This window comes from Mus caroli, chromosome 11 (genome assembly GCF_900094665.2).
Source record: "Mus caroli chromosome 11, CAROLI_EIJ_v1.1, whole genome shotgun sequence".
In the NCBI taxonomy this organism is placed as follows: domain Eukaryota; kingdom Metazoa; phylum Chordata; class Mammalia; order Rodentia; family Muridae; genus Mus; species Mus caroli.
The window spans coordinates 99838814-99853629 of NC_034580.1; the positions used below are offsets into that span (position 1 = coordinate 99838814).

At 43.4% G+C, this 14816-nt stretch overlaps 1 protein-coding gene across 1 annotated transcript in view; it reads right to left on the reverse strand.

Annotated features, from left to right (window-relative positions):
* Positions 1-14816, reverse strand: part of Nsf (N-ethylmaleimide sensitive factor, vesicle fusing ATPase) — a 134217-nt gene that overhangs the window by 42775 nt on the left and 76626 nt on the right. Inside the window, exons 10-12 of the mRNA XM_021176539.1 lie at positions 8943-9108; positions 8375-8449; positions 7943-8130 (exon numbers count right to left, since the gene is read on the reverse strand). Of these exons, the coding sequence (XP_021032198.1) occupies positions 7943-8130; positions 8375-8449; positions 8943-9108 (429 nt within the window). The remainder of the gene's footprint in view (positions 1-7942; positions 8131-8374; positions 8450-8942; positions 9109-14816) is intronic.

Below are 14816 nucleotides of genomic sequence, written 5' to 3' on the forward strand. Positions count from 1 at the left end.
AAAAAAAAAAAAAAAAAAGAAAAGAGGCCTGAAGTGGAGATGGCTGCACATTATATATGCGTTTAATGTCACTAAAATGTACAATTGAAGTGGTTAAGGTTACATCTATTTTAACACAACAAAGGGATACCTGGGGGACAATGGTGTCTAGCCTTGGGTGCACATCAGGATACCCTCTAGAGTCCTTCCCGACTTGCAGAGGCCAGCCGCACCCTCCAGGGTGCTGAACAGTGCAGGGGAGGGTCTAGGCACCTCTAGTGGCACTGAGTTGTGTTTAAGAACCATGAGTTACTCCAGAGAGTAAGAACCTAAAACTTGGACTTTGTGCTAGCTCCAGTCTGCTCACTGCACCTGGAGCTGACGCTTGCACATCTGGACCAGCATCCAGGCCTCTATCAGCACTTGGACCTGCCTGGACCTGATGAGTGATTAAGATAGCAACACATTTTTTTCTTTTTAATGTGACTGGGCTCACTCCCAATAGCACAAAACAAGCGAGTTTCATCATTTTTAAATCGATATCATGCCTTTTTTTTTTTTAAAGAGCATCTTAAAAAAAAAAAGTGACTAAAGCAAAACTATGTGCAGCACATGTCAACCTTCCACTGATATTATTAAAATATGAGTCATGTTCCTTCAGAAACAGACTGCTGAGACAAAAAAAAAAAAAAGACATTTAAAAAGAAAAATTCAGCCTTCAGGGATAAAAAGAACTATGTCAGGAAACTGGAACATATGTATTTATTTCCTTTTCAGTTCCCAAATCCCTACAAATGGCAGCGGCAGTAAGAAAGAGGAAAACCATGGAAAACCTGCCACTAACCTGAAGTCTTAGGAGCAGAGGACAGAGCGACTCACTGATACAGAGGCAGCAATAAAAGGGGAGGGGAGCGCCTCCAGAGCCGAAGAAAGGTGTGTCTCTGCAGTTCAGAGAGTGCTGATCGGGATCCATGGAAAGAAATCCCGATGGTCGAGACTCACTGCTGCAAACCCACTGGACATCAAAGACGAGACAAAGTCCCAGAGCCTTTCTGAGACACAAAAACAAGCCTACAAGCCTGGAGCTGGACTGGCGTGATCATTCTCACTGGCAGTACTAGAACTCGGGAGACAATAAGACTGATATTCACAAACACAGCTAGATAGCCATTCTAGAAAATGCCTCTCTCGTTGTATATGGAGGCATAGGTAAGCACTGTCCCAACAGCATTGAAAAATAGCAACAACCAGAAATAATTCCATGTTAAGTAAATTACCAGCATATTCATTCAGTATATTATCCAGTACCCAAAAAACTAAAAATTAAGCACGAGATAAAAATGTGAGTGGCCTCCAGCTTCACGGCTTGTGCTGGCTGGCCTCACATTCCTGGCCCAGAGTGGACTTCAGTTTTTTGTTTTGTTCTGTTTTGTTTGTTCTGTTTTTTGTTTGTTTGTTTTGTTTTTAGAACTTTACTGGTCTTTTTAAACTAATTAATTAATTAATTTATTATATCTAAGTACACTGAAGCTGTTTTCAGACACACCAGAAGAGGTCATCAGATCTCATTATGGATGGTTGTGAGCCACCATGTGGTTGCTGGGATTTGAACTCAGGACCTTTGGAAGAGCAGTCAGTGCTCTTAACTGCTGAGCCATCTCTCCAGCCCTGTTTGCTCTGTTTTAAGACAGGGTTTCACTATGTAGCCCTGGCTGTCCTGAAACTCACTTTGTAGTCCAGGCTGGCCTCAAACTCAGAGATCTGCCTGCCTCTGCCTCCCAAGTGCTGGGATAAAAGGTATGTGTCCTGCCCCCACACTTCCTATCTTAATTTTCTTCACTACCATGCCCAGTTTATCTACCTTGTGTTTTATGTGGCAGTATTCTAGACTACTTGTGCATCAGTACAAAGTAATGTAGGGATCTTCCAAGTACTGACATGAAATGGGGCCCAAGATATACTGGACAATGAAAAATACAAATCTCAGTACAATTATACTTATGCCCCTTTCGATAAAGTATGCGCGCCTATACATATAAATCCGGAGAAAGCAAACGACAAGGGTATATCCCAAATACTGGTTGACTCGGGGTGGGGTGGGGGGGCTGTTAGAGCTTTTCTCATTCTTCCTGTATGTCTGGCATACTTGAATCCTTAATACCTGACACAGGCTGGCTTTATAAGGTAAAAATGTTACCAGTCTCAGTTTAGGATGCTGAAAGCCCAAACAAGCTGGTGTAGGCTCTGGCAAGGGCCCTGGAGTAATGACATGCGTGGGAGGAGACATTCCCATCTCCAAGCAGGAAGCTGGAGGGCTTGCTCCTCTAAGAACCCTCTCTAATGTACTAACAGGGCCCCAGAATGCATGACTCAGCTATTCCTAAAGGCAGGACCCCAGGGATAGAGCCACTAAGGAGACGGAGGCAGGAGGCACTAGAGTTTGAGGCCAGCCTGGTCTACTACAACCTTGCCTAAAAACAAAGAGAATGGATTACCAGGGGCTTTGGGTATGAGGGTATGGAGGTATGGAGAGGATGTTTACCAAGGCTGGCAACAGCTAGTGCAGAGATGCTGAATGTCCCCAACCCTGGGGCATGAGTATGCCATTTAGTCTAATCTGCACATTATACAGTGCACACATGTATTAGAATCTAGCCTATAAATATGGCTAATTGTTTTATATGTCAATTATATATATTTTTTAAAAAATTTAAGTCAGACATTGTGGCTTATTATGTGCAATCCCAGCAGTTGGAAGGCTGGGGCGGTAGGAGAGAGTTCTAGGCTAGCCTGGGCTACACGGTGAAGACAGAGAGGAGTTCTAGGCTAACCTGGGCTACATGGTGAAGACAGGGAGGAGAGAGTTCTAGGCCAGCCTGGGCTACATGGTGAAGACAGGAAGGAGAGAGAGAGTTCTAGGCCAGCCTGGAATACACAGTGAAGATAGTTAGGTCTACACAGAAGATCCTGAGTCAACCACAGAAGGCTATAAATGAATTAAAATGGCTACGAGTTGAGGGAGGGAAATAAGCTGTTTTCAGGCACTCCAGGAATTAATTATTAAAGTTACCCAACTGTAAATAATATTCTAGTGCTAAATTACTTCTTGTTCATTAGAATAAATGTTGAGTTTTTCCTAGCTAACAGTTACTATTTTATCAACATCAATACAATCTTACTTTTAAAAAAATCAACAATTCTGAACTTCTATTCATTTAAAAATCCTTTTCTCCATTTGGTTGAGCTGACAAGCTATTTTCTGCCTTTTTATTTGTGCCAGCTGATCAATACAGAAACAGTGACACCTTCCAGCTGAGACACAAACTCATAAGCTCGTATTTCAACACCAGCAAATATCAGTGGTCACCCTTACGCTTCGAGACCTTCTAAACCTGACCTTTCCAGGCTCTCGTCATTCCTCTGAAATTAAGGGGGGGGGGGGACGACTTTAATCAGCTAAAAGGTCTCTGGAAAAGAAGTCATTTTACTAAAGTTCACCAACACAGCTAAGGGAAGAAATCTGAGTTATGAATCTTCTCTACCTGTAGCAGAATTCCTCTCAACATAAAACCAACCAGATGTCACATGAGTTTTAGTTAAACAAACACAGGTTCAAGTACAACAACACAAACACCAGGCAGTTCATGACTATGCTTCCTGCTTGTTACAAAAAACCGAAGACCGCCATCCACCAGGAAGGCCCCACTTGTCGACCTAGCTCAGTCTTTGCTTTGGCCCAATTGTTTTGAAAAGGAAATAGAAGTAAAACCAACATTTTTTTGGACCTTGAAAACAGAATATCATAATGACTTGCTGGTTACTGTAAATGTTTTAAAGTTCTAAAATCAACTTTTAAATTTTATTTTTTATTTATTTTTATTTTTTTTGGTTTTCTGAGACAGGGTTTCTCTGCATAGCCCTGGCTGTCCTGGAACTCACTCTGTAGACCAGGCTGGCCTCGAACTCAGAGATCCACTTGCCTCTGCCTCCCGAGTGCTGGGATTAAAGGCATGCGCCACCACCGCCCGGCTAAATTTTATTTAAGTTTATTAGTATGCTGGGTGGCAGTGGCATGTGCCTCGAATTCCAGCACTTGGGATGGGGGAGGCAGGTAGATCTCGGAGTTGGAGGCCAACTTGGTCTACGGGGCGAGTTCGAGGATAGCCAGGGCTACACAGAAAAACTGTTTCTGATAACAACAACAAAAAATGAGGGAGGGAGAGAGGGAGAGGGAGAGAGGGAGAGGGAGAGAGGGAGAGAGGGAGAGAGGGAGAGAGGGAGAGTTGTGTATGTGTGTGGATGCAGATGCACGGACTGTGTGGGTTGGGGCATGCCTGACACTATGTGCCTGTGGAGGTCAGAGGACAACTTGGAAGAACTACTTCTTTCCTACCAGGTGAGTCCTGGGGTAGAACTCCGGTTGTCAGGCTTGGCAGCAAGCACCTTTACCAACTGAGTCATCTCGCTGACCCCTTATTAACACTGATGTGCAGGCCTGGAGACCTTAAGGCTCCCTGAGCCCACAGGAAGGCAGAAGAAAACCAGCTTCTGCAAGGCTGCCCTTTGCCCTCCACACAAGTGCCCTGGCGTGTGTGTACACTGCAAACTTCCCCCTTTCTCATACACACATACTAAATGGACGACTTAAAAACAATACACGTGTAGGCTTATCGCTTTACAAAACACACATGGGTTGGGAGATGACTCCGCAACTAAGGACACTTGCTGCCCACTGCCCATCCCCACCCCCAAATAAATGCATAAACTTAATAAAAATTTAAAAACTACATGTACATGCTCAGTGTTCACCCTCTGTGAACTGTGGGATATTCCAGGATGAATAAGATGTGGACTTAAAGGTTAGAATATTGATGGGCAAACATTTTCTGAACAGCCTTTTATAGGCCACATATTCTGCAGCAAAAGAAGCTCTGCCATTACTGCATAGTCACAGCCACAGCCACACACGGTGATGGATAAGACTGTGTACGTTTGGGCTGGTGAGATGGCTCAGTGGGTAAGAGCACCCGACTGCTCTTCCGAAGGTCCAGAGTTCAAATCCCAGCAACCACATGGTGGCTCACAACCATCTGTAACGAGATCTGACTCCCTCTTCTGGTGTGTCTGAAGACAGCTACAGTGTACTTACATATAATAAATAAATTTATAAAAAAAAAAAAAAAAAAAGACTGTGTACGTTTAGCTTTATTCAGAGAACTCGTGGTGGCTGGGTCTGACCAAGTGCAGTCTAGAACCAAAGACAGGGAGCCCCCAAATAATGGAGACATGCTCAACCTCAGGCCGTTATTTCCTGTGTGATCTGTTCTCTTGTCCCGTGTCAGCAACTCCGCTCCTACTTGGCACGGCTGCAGAGGGATCTTCTGTTTGAACGCTCTGTCTCTCCTGTTCTCAAACCTCTGCACCTCTCCGCAGAGAGCGGAAGGCTCTTTGTGCTCATCCTCAGCTTTGGCTTCCGGCTTTCCCAGCACTGCCTCTCTAGCAGCCCGCCTCTAGGGTCCACGCTGAAACGATGGGAAGTTACTCTAGCCCATCACTCTACTTGTGTCCCTGTGCCCCTGCCGATGCTCCTTTTATACACGTCCTTCTGGAAGATGCCTCTGTGAAGGCTTCTCTGCGCCATGAGATGACCACACCAGCTCTTTGTCTCTTCCTGTACTGTGCATTATTATTGCTTCCTAACCTTGTGTGTGAAGGTGGATGTGTGCTGATTAACAGTAGGCAGCTACATTCTTTGCAGTTACAGCTTCCACTCTTTGTACAGTACATGGCATGTAGCTGGTACTAAACCTGTGTGTGTGTGTGTGTGTGTGTGTGTGTGTATGTGTGTGTTTGTGTTGGAACAGAATCTTGCTATGTGATCCTGGCTGGTCTTGTACTTTGTACCTCAAGCAGTTTTTAAACTTAAAGCTAACTTTTCCTCCTTAGATGCCAACTACTGAGCTATAGCCTGTATCAGCGGGTCAGTAATAAATCCATTTTGTAGTTACTTTTTTTTGTTTGTTTTTTGTTTTGGTTTCGTTTTTTGGGATAGACAGCCCTGGCTGTCCTGAATCTTACTCTGTAGATCATGCTGGCCTTGAACTCAGAGATCTGTCTGTCTCTGCCTTCTGATTGGTGAGATTAAAGGTTATGTGCCACCACTGCTTGGTATATCTATACTGTTTTAGAAATTATTGTTTATTAGTGTGTGTGCGTGTGTGTGTAAGTGTGATGGGGAGGGCAGCATGTGTGTGTGCGTGTAAGTGTGATGGGGAGGGCAGCATGTGAGAGAGTGCATATGGACTTTGTGGAGTTAGTTCTCCCCTTCTGCCTTCACATGGGTCAGGTGATTACTCAGGTCATAAGGCTCGCCATACTATGCATCTTGACCCAGTGAGCACCACAACAGCCTGATAAACTATTTGTCAAAGTCAGCCAGAGTTACCCCACATGCTGTGTGACTACTTGAGGAAGGAAGACAGCACAGCATTAGGAAAGGAGAATCAGCCGGGCAGTGGTGGCACACACCTTTAATCCCAGCACTTGGGAGGCTGAGGGGGGGGGGAATTTCTGAGTTTGAGGCCAGCCTGGTCTACAAAGTGAGTTCCAGGACAGCCAGGACTATACAGAGAAACCCTGTCTCAAAAAACCAAAAAAAAAAAAAGAAGAAGAAGAAGAAGAAGAGGCCCTTCCACCCCCTAGCAAAACAAAACAAAATAAGCAAGAATGGAGAGTCTGAAAACAAAATAAAGTTTGGTGAGTCTTTCAGTATTCAGAATACATGGAGATAGACTGGGAAAATGTCTGGAAGGGCCAGTTAGTTGGATCTGAAGGACCTAAACCAGGCAAGGCACTATGAACTTGCTTTGCAGACATGGCTGACATGAAGGTAAAATGATCTGAATGAGGACAGTTAGAGCATAGGAAGCAGGTGGCGACCATGACTGGAAAAACACTGATCCGGGACAGAACCAGTAGGATGAACACATGAGCTGACGTAGGACACAGAGGAGATGGCTCTGCAATCTTAACCTGGGATGTTGGCATAAAAAGAAACAGAAGAGGAAAGGTGTTTGTTGGATCTTATATTTGAGATCTGAGAAAATACCCAAGTAGAATTACTATATATGAGTCAGAAAGTTAGAAGACAGGCCCTGTCAGGGATGCGACAGAAGCCTGGGAGCTAAGGAATTAGAGGGACAACTGCAGCGTGAGGAAGAACCACCCGCACTTATGCACCAACATCACTGATCCAAATACAAGGCCCCTCAAAAGTATTCTTACCATAGTATAAATGATACTAAACCCCGCATGGTGGTGTACGCTGGGGATTCCAGCCACACAGGAATCTGAGGCAGGAGCATCACAAGCTCAACACTTACCTGCAATACATCGCCAAGTTCAAGGCCAATTTGTGCAAATTAGCAAGACCAACATAAAAATAATCAAAAGGGCTAGGGCTGTAGCCCAGTGGTAGAGTGTTTGTAAAACATGCATTAAGCCCGAGTTTAGTTCTCAGCAGCACAAAGACAAAGAAATAAACAAAAAAATCAGAACCCCCCCACCCCCCACCACCACTCTGTACTAGCCCATTTTCCTGACTCTGAACCCCTTGAGGGAAAAGAGCAAGACTCATCTTCACGACTAGCCCCAACTTAAAAAGTAGCAGCTATCCAGTGCCTGCTGCACGAAACAGCTCCCGGATGCAAAAGACTCAGCTTCTTATAAGATCGAAAACAATAATCGTCAAGTCCACATCTGTCAGGTGGGAGCGACCAAAGGCAAATAAACCGGTGGTCACCACTGGGCAGACTGCTGCTTGTCCTTCAGTGGACAGCCATCCTTACTTACTCTGCCTCTCTTGGCCATCAAGAGCCAGCTTACTCTCATTGGCTTATGTGGTAGAGAACGGGGCCTGGCCTGCACGGGCCGTGTGTTCTCGTCTGTTCATTGAGTTCCTGACCTTGATGTGTCTGTTCATGGCTGTGGACTGCGCTGCTCGCACCAGACCCTCCAGCTCGGCGCCACTGAAATTCTTAGTCTCCACAGCCAGTTCCTTAATGTCCACATCTGCAGACAGTAACTGGTGCCCTCTCATCCTTGCTGTGTGGATATGAAGGATCTGGAGTCGACCCTTCTCATCTGGCAAGCCTGATGAGACAAAAACAGACATTTTCCTAGTCTTGGGGATCCACCAGAAGACACAGTCACAATCCTCGCAGTTTTCTTCTAGGCAGGCCAGCTGTGGGCAGCTGACAATGAACATTACTTAATATGAGGTTGCTATCATTAATAGACTCTGAAGCCACATGTGAAGACACGTGTGCACAGACACACACTCATACACGTGCACATAAACATGCACACGTGCACACACGTGACCTACTTCACTTACCTATCTCCATTTTAACTTCCAGTCTTCCGGGTCGAAGGAGAGCCTCGTCTATCAAATCTGGTCTATTGGTCATTCCTGGATGCAGATATTAAGAGCAGTAAGCAAGTGATCAGAGTTCAAAAGTAAGATAAAACATACTTTCAGTTTACGTAAACAATTGCAACCTCACTGAGGACCTTTTACAAAGTCAAACACGAACCCAACAGCACTAAACCAAGAACAGCATTGTTTTTTTTTTTTTTTTTTTTTACCTAGTAGGAAACATGGAAAGACTGCAGTGAAATCTCTATTTAAAGAGCAAACCTAAGGAGCAAGTCCGCAGCTGAAAGAGACCAGGGTGGTCTTTCCAGCTCCCCAGGCTCCTCGCTTTTGCATGCAGCAATTCCGATGTCTGTAAGAACCAGTAACGTTTTTCCTTTCTAGAAGGCATCCTAAGGAGCAGCAGCTCTGAATATACAACAGCTAAAACTTTCTGGGAGAAAGTGGCTCAGGCCTGAAGCCCAGCTGCAGGAGAGCCGGCAGCTAAAGTGTACGCATCTTCGCTGAGTATCCTTTATTTTAGACATACCGATAACGAGGATGTTGTTCAGCTGCTCAACGCCATCGATCTTGGACAGCAGCTGGTTGACCACAGTGTCATGCACTCCAGTGCTGCCGGCCATGCTCCCTCTCTGCTTGCAGATGGCATCGATTTCATCAAAGATGATGATGTGCAAGCCACTGTTAGCACCAAGCTAGGAAGGAAGGAAATTCTGCTAAAGGTCACAATCTGAATGCATCAATAAACTAATCGAGAAATGCAAAACAAAGCATCCTACAGGTTCGCTTTGCTGCATTTTAACTAATATAAGTATAGATGTATATAGTGTAAATTAAATCACGGATGTTGCCCTCTCCAAGATATTGGAATTGCAAAATAGCTAATAATATATTAACTTAAATTAACATGGGCTTTCTAACAATTTATATCTAGTAATTATGCTTCCCAAGAGGGGCCAGAGGGAGCGAACTAGAAAACTTAAGACAGTAACCACATGGTTATTATGGGGTGCAGTGACATTGCAATGTGTGCACTGAGTGTGTAGCAATCAGATAGGGTAACTGACGTATCAAACATGCAACAGGTCTTCATTTGGGGGATGCTCAAAATCCTCTCTACTGTCGTGAAATATAGACTTAATTGATGTCAATCATGATTCTTTTACTTTCTATGTTTAACACCAAGGCGAACAACAAGGAATAATAAAACAGAATAGACTGAATATAACATAAATATGAAAATTTATAAATATAAATTAAGTGATGAGCATAGGGAACCTAAGGATTAGGTATGATTAGAATTCATTAATCTCTGATGAGTGCTGGGATAAAAGGAGTGGGCAGGCACACCCGGTCTATAACGATAGGATCTTTCAAAGAGGTTAAGGGGGCCACTGAAATGGCTCTGCAGGTAAAGGCACTTGCCACTGTGCCTGATGACCTGAGTTCAATACCTGAGACACACAGAATAAGAATTGATTGCCACTGGTTTTCTTTTAACCTCCACATGTCATAGTTCATACATATCCACAGTCATACAGTTACTTTTACATGCACAGATACACACATACACAATTTTAAAAGAGAGGTTTAAGGATGCAAGATCGGTCAAGCCTGGTGACCCGAGTTAGATCCCTGGAATGTATGATGGAAGGCAGCTCCCAAAAGTAGGTCTGTTTCCTGATTTCTGTGTATATACATGCACACAAACCCAAAATAAATTAAGAGATGTAGTCTTAACTTAGAAAATGTGTTAACTTAGCAAAAGTTGTAAGACAATTTAAAATAAAGTTAAAACTACCCTTATCACCTAAAGATAAATGCTATTGATATTATAATATTTCTATTTTTTAATTTTACAGTTATTTATGGGGTGTGTGTGTACACATGTCTGAAAGTCAGGGCTCACACATGGAGGTCAGAGAACTTGTGGGAGTTGGGTCTCTCCTTTCACCAGGTGAGTACTGGAGCCCTTTACAAGCTGCTGGAGCAATGAGGAGGAGCCAGTGCTGCAGAACCCGATCAGGGAGCTCGTTATCGCCATTGAGGGTGAAAACCTGAAGCATGGCTGTGATGGGACCCATGGAAGCTCCGAGGGCAGACCAGGCAGCAGTTGGTGGCAGGGGTGTGTGTGTGAGGTCTGAAGAGCCTGCAGAATCCCCAGAAAAACTGGAGAAGGGCAAGTCCTATGGAAACATTTTTAAAAAGTGGACTCATGAAACTGGAAGGAAAAATGGTGGAAGAGCCACGTGTGCAAGGGAGAACAGCAAAACCACAGACCCAGTGACAAAGGGTATGGAAGTGACATGGGCATCTGTGGCCTGTGTCACCACTGAAGTCCATGGGGATGTCCAGGGTCTGTGCTGCCCTCTGAAGCCACGGGGATGTCTATGACTCATGCGGCCACTACAGGCCATGTAAGTACCGTGTGGCTGCTGGAGCCCACGTGGATATCCGTGGCCTGCGCTGCTGCCAAGAGCCATGATGGTGCCGATGGACTGAATTTCAGCCAAGGGCATTGTTGACGCCCATGGCCCATGTTACCACCAAAGGCCATGGAGATATCTGTGGTCTGTACTGTGCTGTAGCCAGAAACCATGTGCAAGTCTATGATCCTTGCTGCTGCTGACTATAAAGGGCAAGAGAGCGTCTTTTCATTGGTCTCAATGACTGCAGACTCACAGTTGAGAATGAGAGGCACAGAAGGCTTCTGAGACAACTTCTCTTCCACCTCCTCTCCTATCTGTACAGCCTAGAAAGGAAGGCATTGAAGAGAACTCTCAAAGACTGTGATAAGGCTGCTGAAATGTATGCAGCTTGTTCCAGTCTGTGGCTTTTGGTGGTAGTGGGTCTCATTTTTAAGGGGCTGGCCACTGAGTTTGACCATGCTCCAGTGAGTATAAGAGCAATACAAACTGAACTTGGTATATTTTTTTTTCTCCTTTTGTTTTGGGGGAGGTCACAAGGGTGGGGTGGAGTGGACCTGGGAGGACTGGGAAGTGTGATTGTGAAATTTCCAAATAATCAATAAAAACAGTAAGTTAAGCAAATGGGAGCTCGTCATACTTTGTCTTCTCTTGAATACTTATTGTTCTTTGAAAGAAGTCCAAATGGCTATTTGTTCTTAATTGTTTTTTTAAGTAAAATATTTTGCTTTTATTTATTAAAATTGTCTTCCTGTAAAATACTTTGATCATGTTCTCCCCGCCCCCCAATCCCAACCAGATTCTCTCCACCTCCCTATCCGTCCAACTTCACATTTGTTCTCTCTCTCAAAACAAAAACAATACCAAAAAAAAGAGAAAGAAACAAGTCAAAACAAGCCAACAACAACAACAAACCCAAAACCAATAAGGCAAAAATGCCAAGACAAAAACTACATGTACACACAAAATAAAAACAAAAAACAAGTCATGGGGTCTACTTCACGTTAGACTAACCATTCCTGCACATGGGGCCTGCTCTGCAGTGTGGCTACTATATCCAGTGACAGTCCACTGCAGTAAACTGATAGATTGCTTCAACTGCAAATAGCTTCTCATTTAGGGGTGGGACTCTGTGGCCTCTTTCTTCTCTCCCGGCTGCAGTTTTATCGGGTTTCAACTTGAGTAGGTCTTGTGCATGCTGCCATGGTCTCTGAATTCATATGTGCACCAGTCCTACTGGGTCTGGAAGAGGTTCCCTTGGAGTCATCCGCTACTCTGGCCCTTACACTCTTTCTCTCCAGCTCCCTGACACCTGAGGGGCGGGGGTTGATAAAGGCTTTTAGGGATGACTACTCCAAAATCTCCCACTCTTGCTAACTGCAAACTAACATAGTAGAAGAAATGTGGGAAAACATGGAAACAGAAAGAGCTCATGAGCACTAAAGGCAGCTAACCAAAACAGAATCCCACAGACTGCTCTGCAGCATCTTAGGCTGGCTTGTTTTTCCAGCCTAGCTATTACCTTATTTCCTCTTCTAGAACTACAATATGATTATTAGTAGCTCTCTTAGTCCATGTGCTCTAATTCCTTTCTGTTAGATATTTAATTATTTATAATTATATATTTCTAATTATATATTTGGCTGCAATGTAATTTTTTTTACCTAAATCCTTGACAAAATACATAATTACTTCCTAAACACAACTGTTAGGTTAAATGGTATACTGAATATTTTAAAGACCTTAAAACAGAGCGTCAAATGCTTTTCTACAAAATTTTGTCTCTTGCTATTTTGTAGTGCTGGGGATAAATCTAGGGTCACATCCTCAGCACCTCCCACAATGCATGGCTGTGCCTATCTTGATATAGTCTCACAAATAAGGAAAATAAAAAACCACTAAAAACCAATTGCCAATGGACAAATCAATACTACTGTCTTTCTGTGCATGCTTCGGTCGTTGGTTTTAACGGAGCTGATTTTCTGCTTCTAAATCACATCTTTCTAATTACTGAAGGTGCTGGCACATTTTATGAATTATATATATTTGAGTGGAAGAGATGGCTCAGCTCACAAGACTAGACTCAACATCCAAAAACATACATTATATATTTTTACCATTGCTAATTTTTCTTTTATATTTGATAAGCCTCCCATGTGTTTCTTTTATTGGTTTATAAACATGCTTTTTAATTAAGTCTATTGATGTGTAATTGTAAAAATTGATCTCCAGCACCCATGTAAAAGTGGTCAGTAGTGTGCACCTGAAACCCCGGAGTTAGGTGGGCAGTGACGGCAGAGCCTGGGGGCTTGGTAGCAAATCTAGCCGAACGGCAGCCATGGGTTCACTGAGAAAATTTGTCTTAAAAAAAATAAAAGGGAGAATAGTAGAGTTAGGTGCCAACTGTGACCTCTGGCATGTACACTCAAGGCACGCTTGTCAACACACCAAGGATGAAAGAAAACAAATCCAAGCATTAATTAGAATTACATTAAATCGGGCTGGAGAGATGGCTCAGCGGTTAAGAGCACTGACTGTTCTTCTGAAGGTCCTGAGTTCAAATCCCAGCAACCACATGGTGGCTCACAACCACCCATAATGAGATCTGGTGCCCTCTTCTGGTGTGTTCGAAGACAGCTACAGTGTACTTATGTGTGATACTAAATAAATCTTTAAAAAAAAAAAAAGAATTACATTAAATCTGTAAATAAATAAACTGAGGGAATACTAACGTTACATCCCAACTTTAGTGGTAGTTCCACAAATTCATAAAAGTATATGGTAGAAGAGAAAAAGTCAAAATTGCTGGATACTCATCCAACAGATAAAATGCCTTAGGGCACTCCTGTTCTCACATGTAAAGAGCTGCTTGTTCTTCAGCCCGATTCTATATTGAAATGATACCCAGGTGTTCTTCAAAGTTCTTGGAATTTAAGTTTTTTTTCTCTAAACAATCAAAATTATTCTCCTTCCATAAAAATTTTAAAAATTAAATTAAATTTATAATTTTTTCATTTCTCAGTGTCACTGTATATAATGAATATATATTATACATTTGTCTAATGTCAAATGGTACTTAGACTTGTAAAAACAACAACAACAACAACAAAAAGCCCCATACCCAAAAACTGTTCATTGATCAACTGGCAGAAAAACTGGAACTTCAAACTTTGCCAGAGAATACTACATAGAGCTATAGTTAACTCAGTGCAAAGCCAGGACACTATTGTTCGTGACTGGGAAACTGTAGGATTTTTCATTTTCAAAAGGTATTCATAGCCTGGCTAAACACAGGAGGCAGAAGCAGGTGGATCTCTAAGTGTCCAGTTTACTCTGGTCTATATAGTGAGACCTTGTCTGAAATATAAAAACATGTCAACATAAACATTCATGGACAAGAAGCAGAAAGGAGCTGCAGTGCCAGCATGTTTGTCTGGTGCCCTGAGCCGTGTGGTATCACATCTCCATCTACACCTAACCCTTCTATCCACGAGTCAAGAAGGATGCCAAAGACTGCAAGATGCTTTTTTGCTGACTACAGGGGTGCTCTGTGCTAAGCACATCGGTACCATTCCGGCCTTTTCAGAGCTTACAGACTTGGGTCCTGCCAGCAGCACCCTCTCCCCATTTAATCAGCACAATAACATCAAGTTTCACAGCATGTCAGTTTAAGGCAAGCTCACAGTATAGTGAATTAGGAGTCAGATTCGCAGATTAATATAACGGCGACATCAGTTAACGTGTGCCAAAGGATTGGACTCCACAGTGCAACCCTCTTCAACATACTGGCTCCTGTCTCTCTCTGCTTCTACCATTTGCCATCTTTCCCATAGACACAGGGCTGATGGCTGCTCTAAATTTATCTAGTTGACCTATATGGAAGTATTCATCTCTTTTGGCCAGGTGTTGAGAGTCACAGAGAGGCGCCTTTTCTTTATTATGTAACCCACATTACCCTCCATGGGGTCATTAGCTGG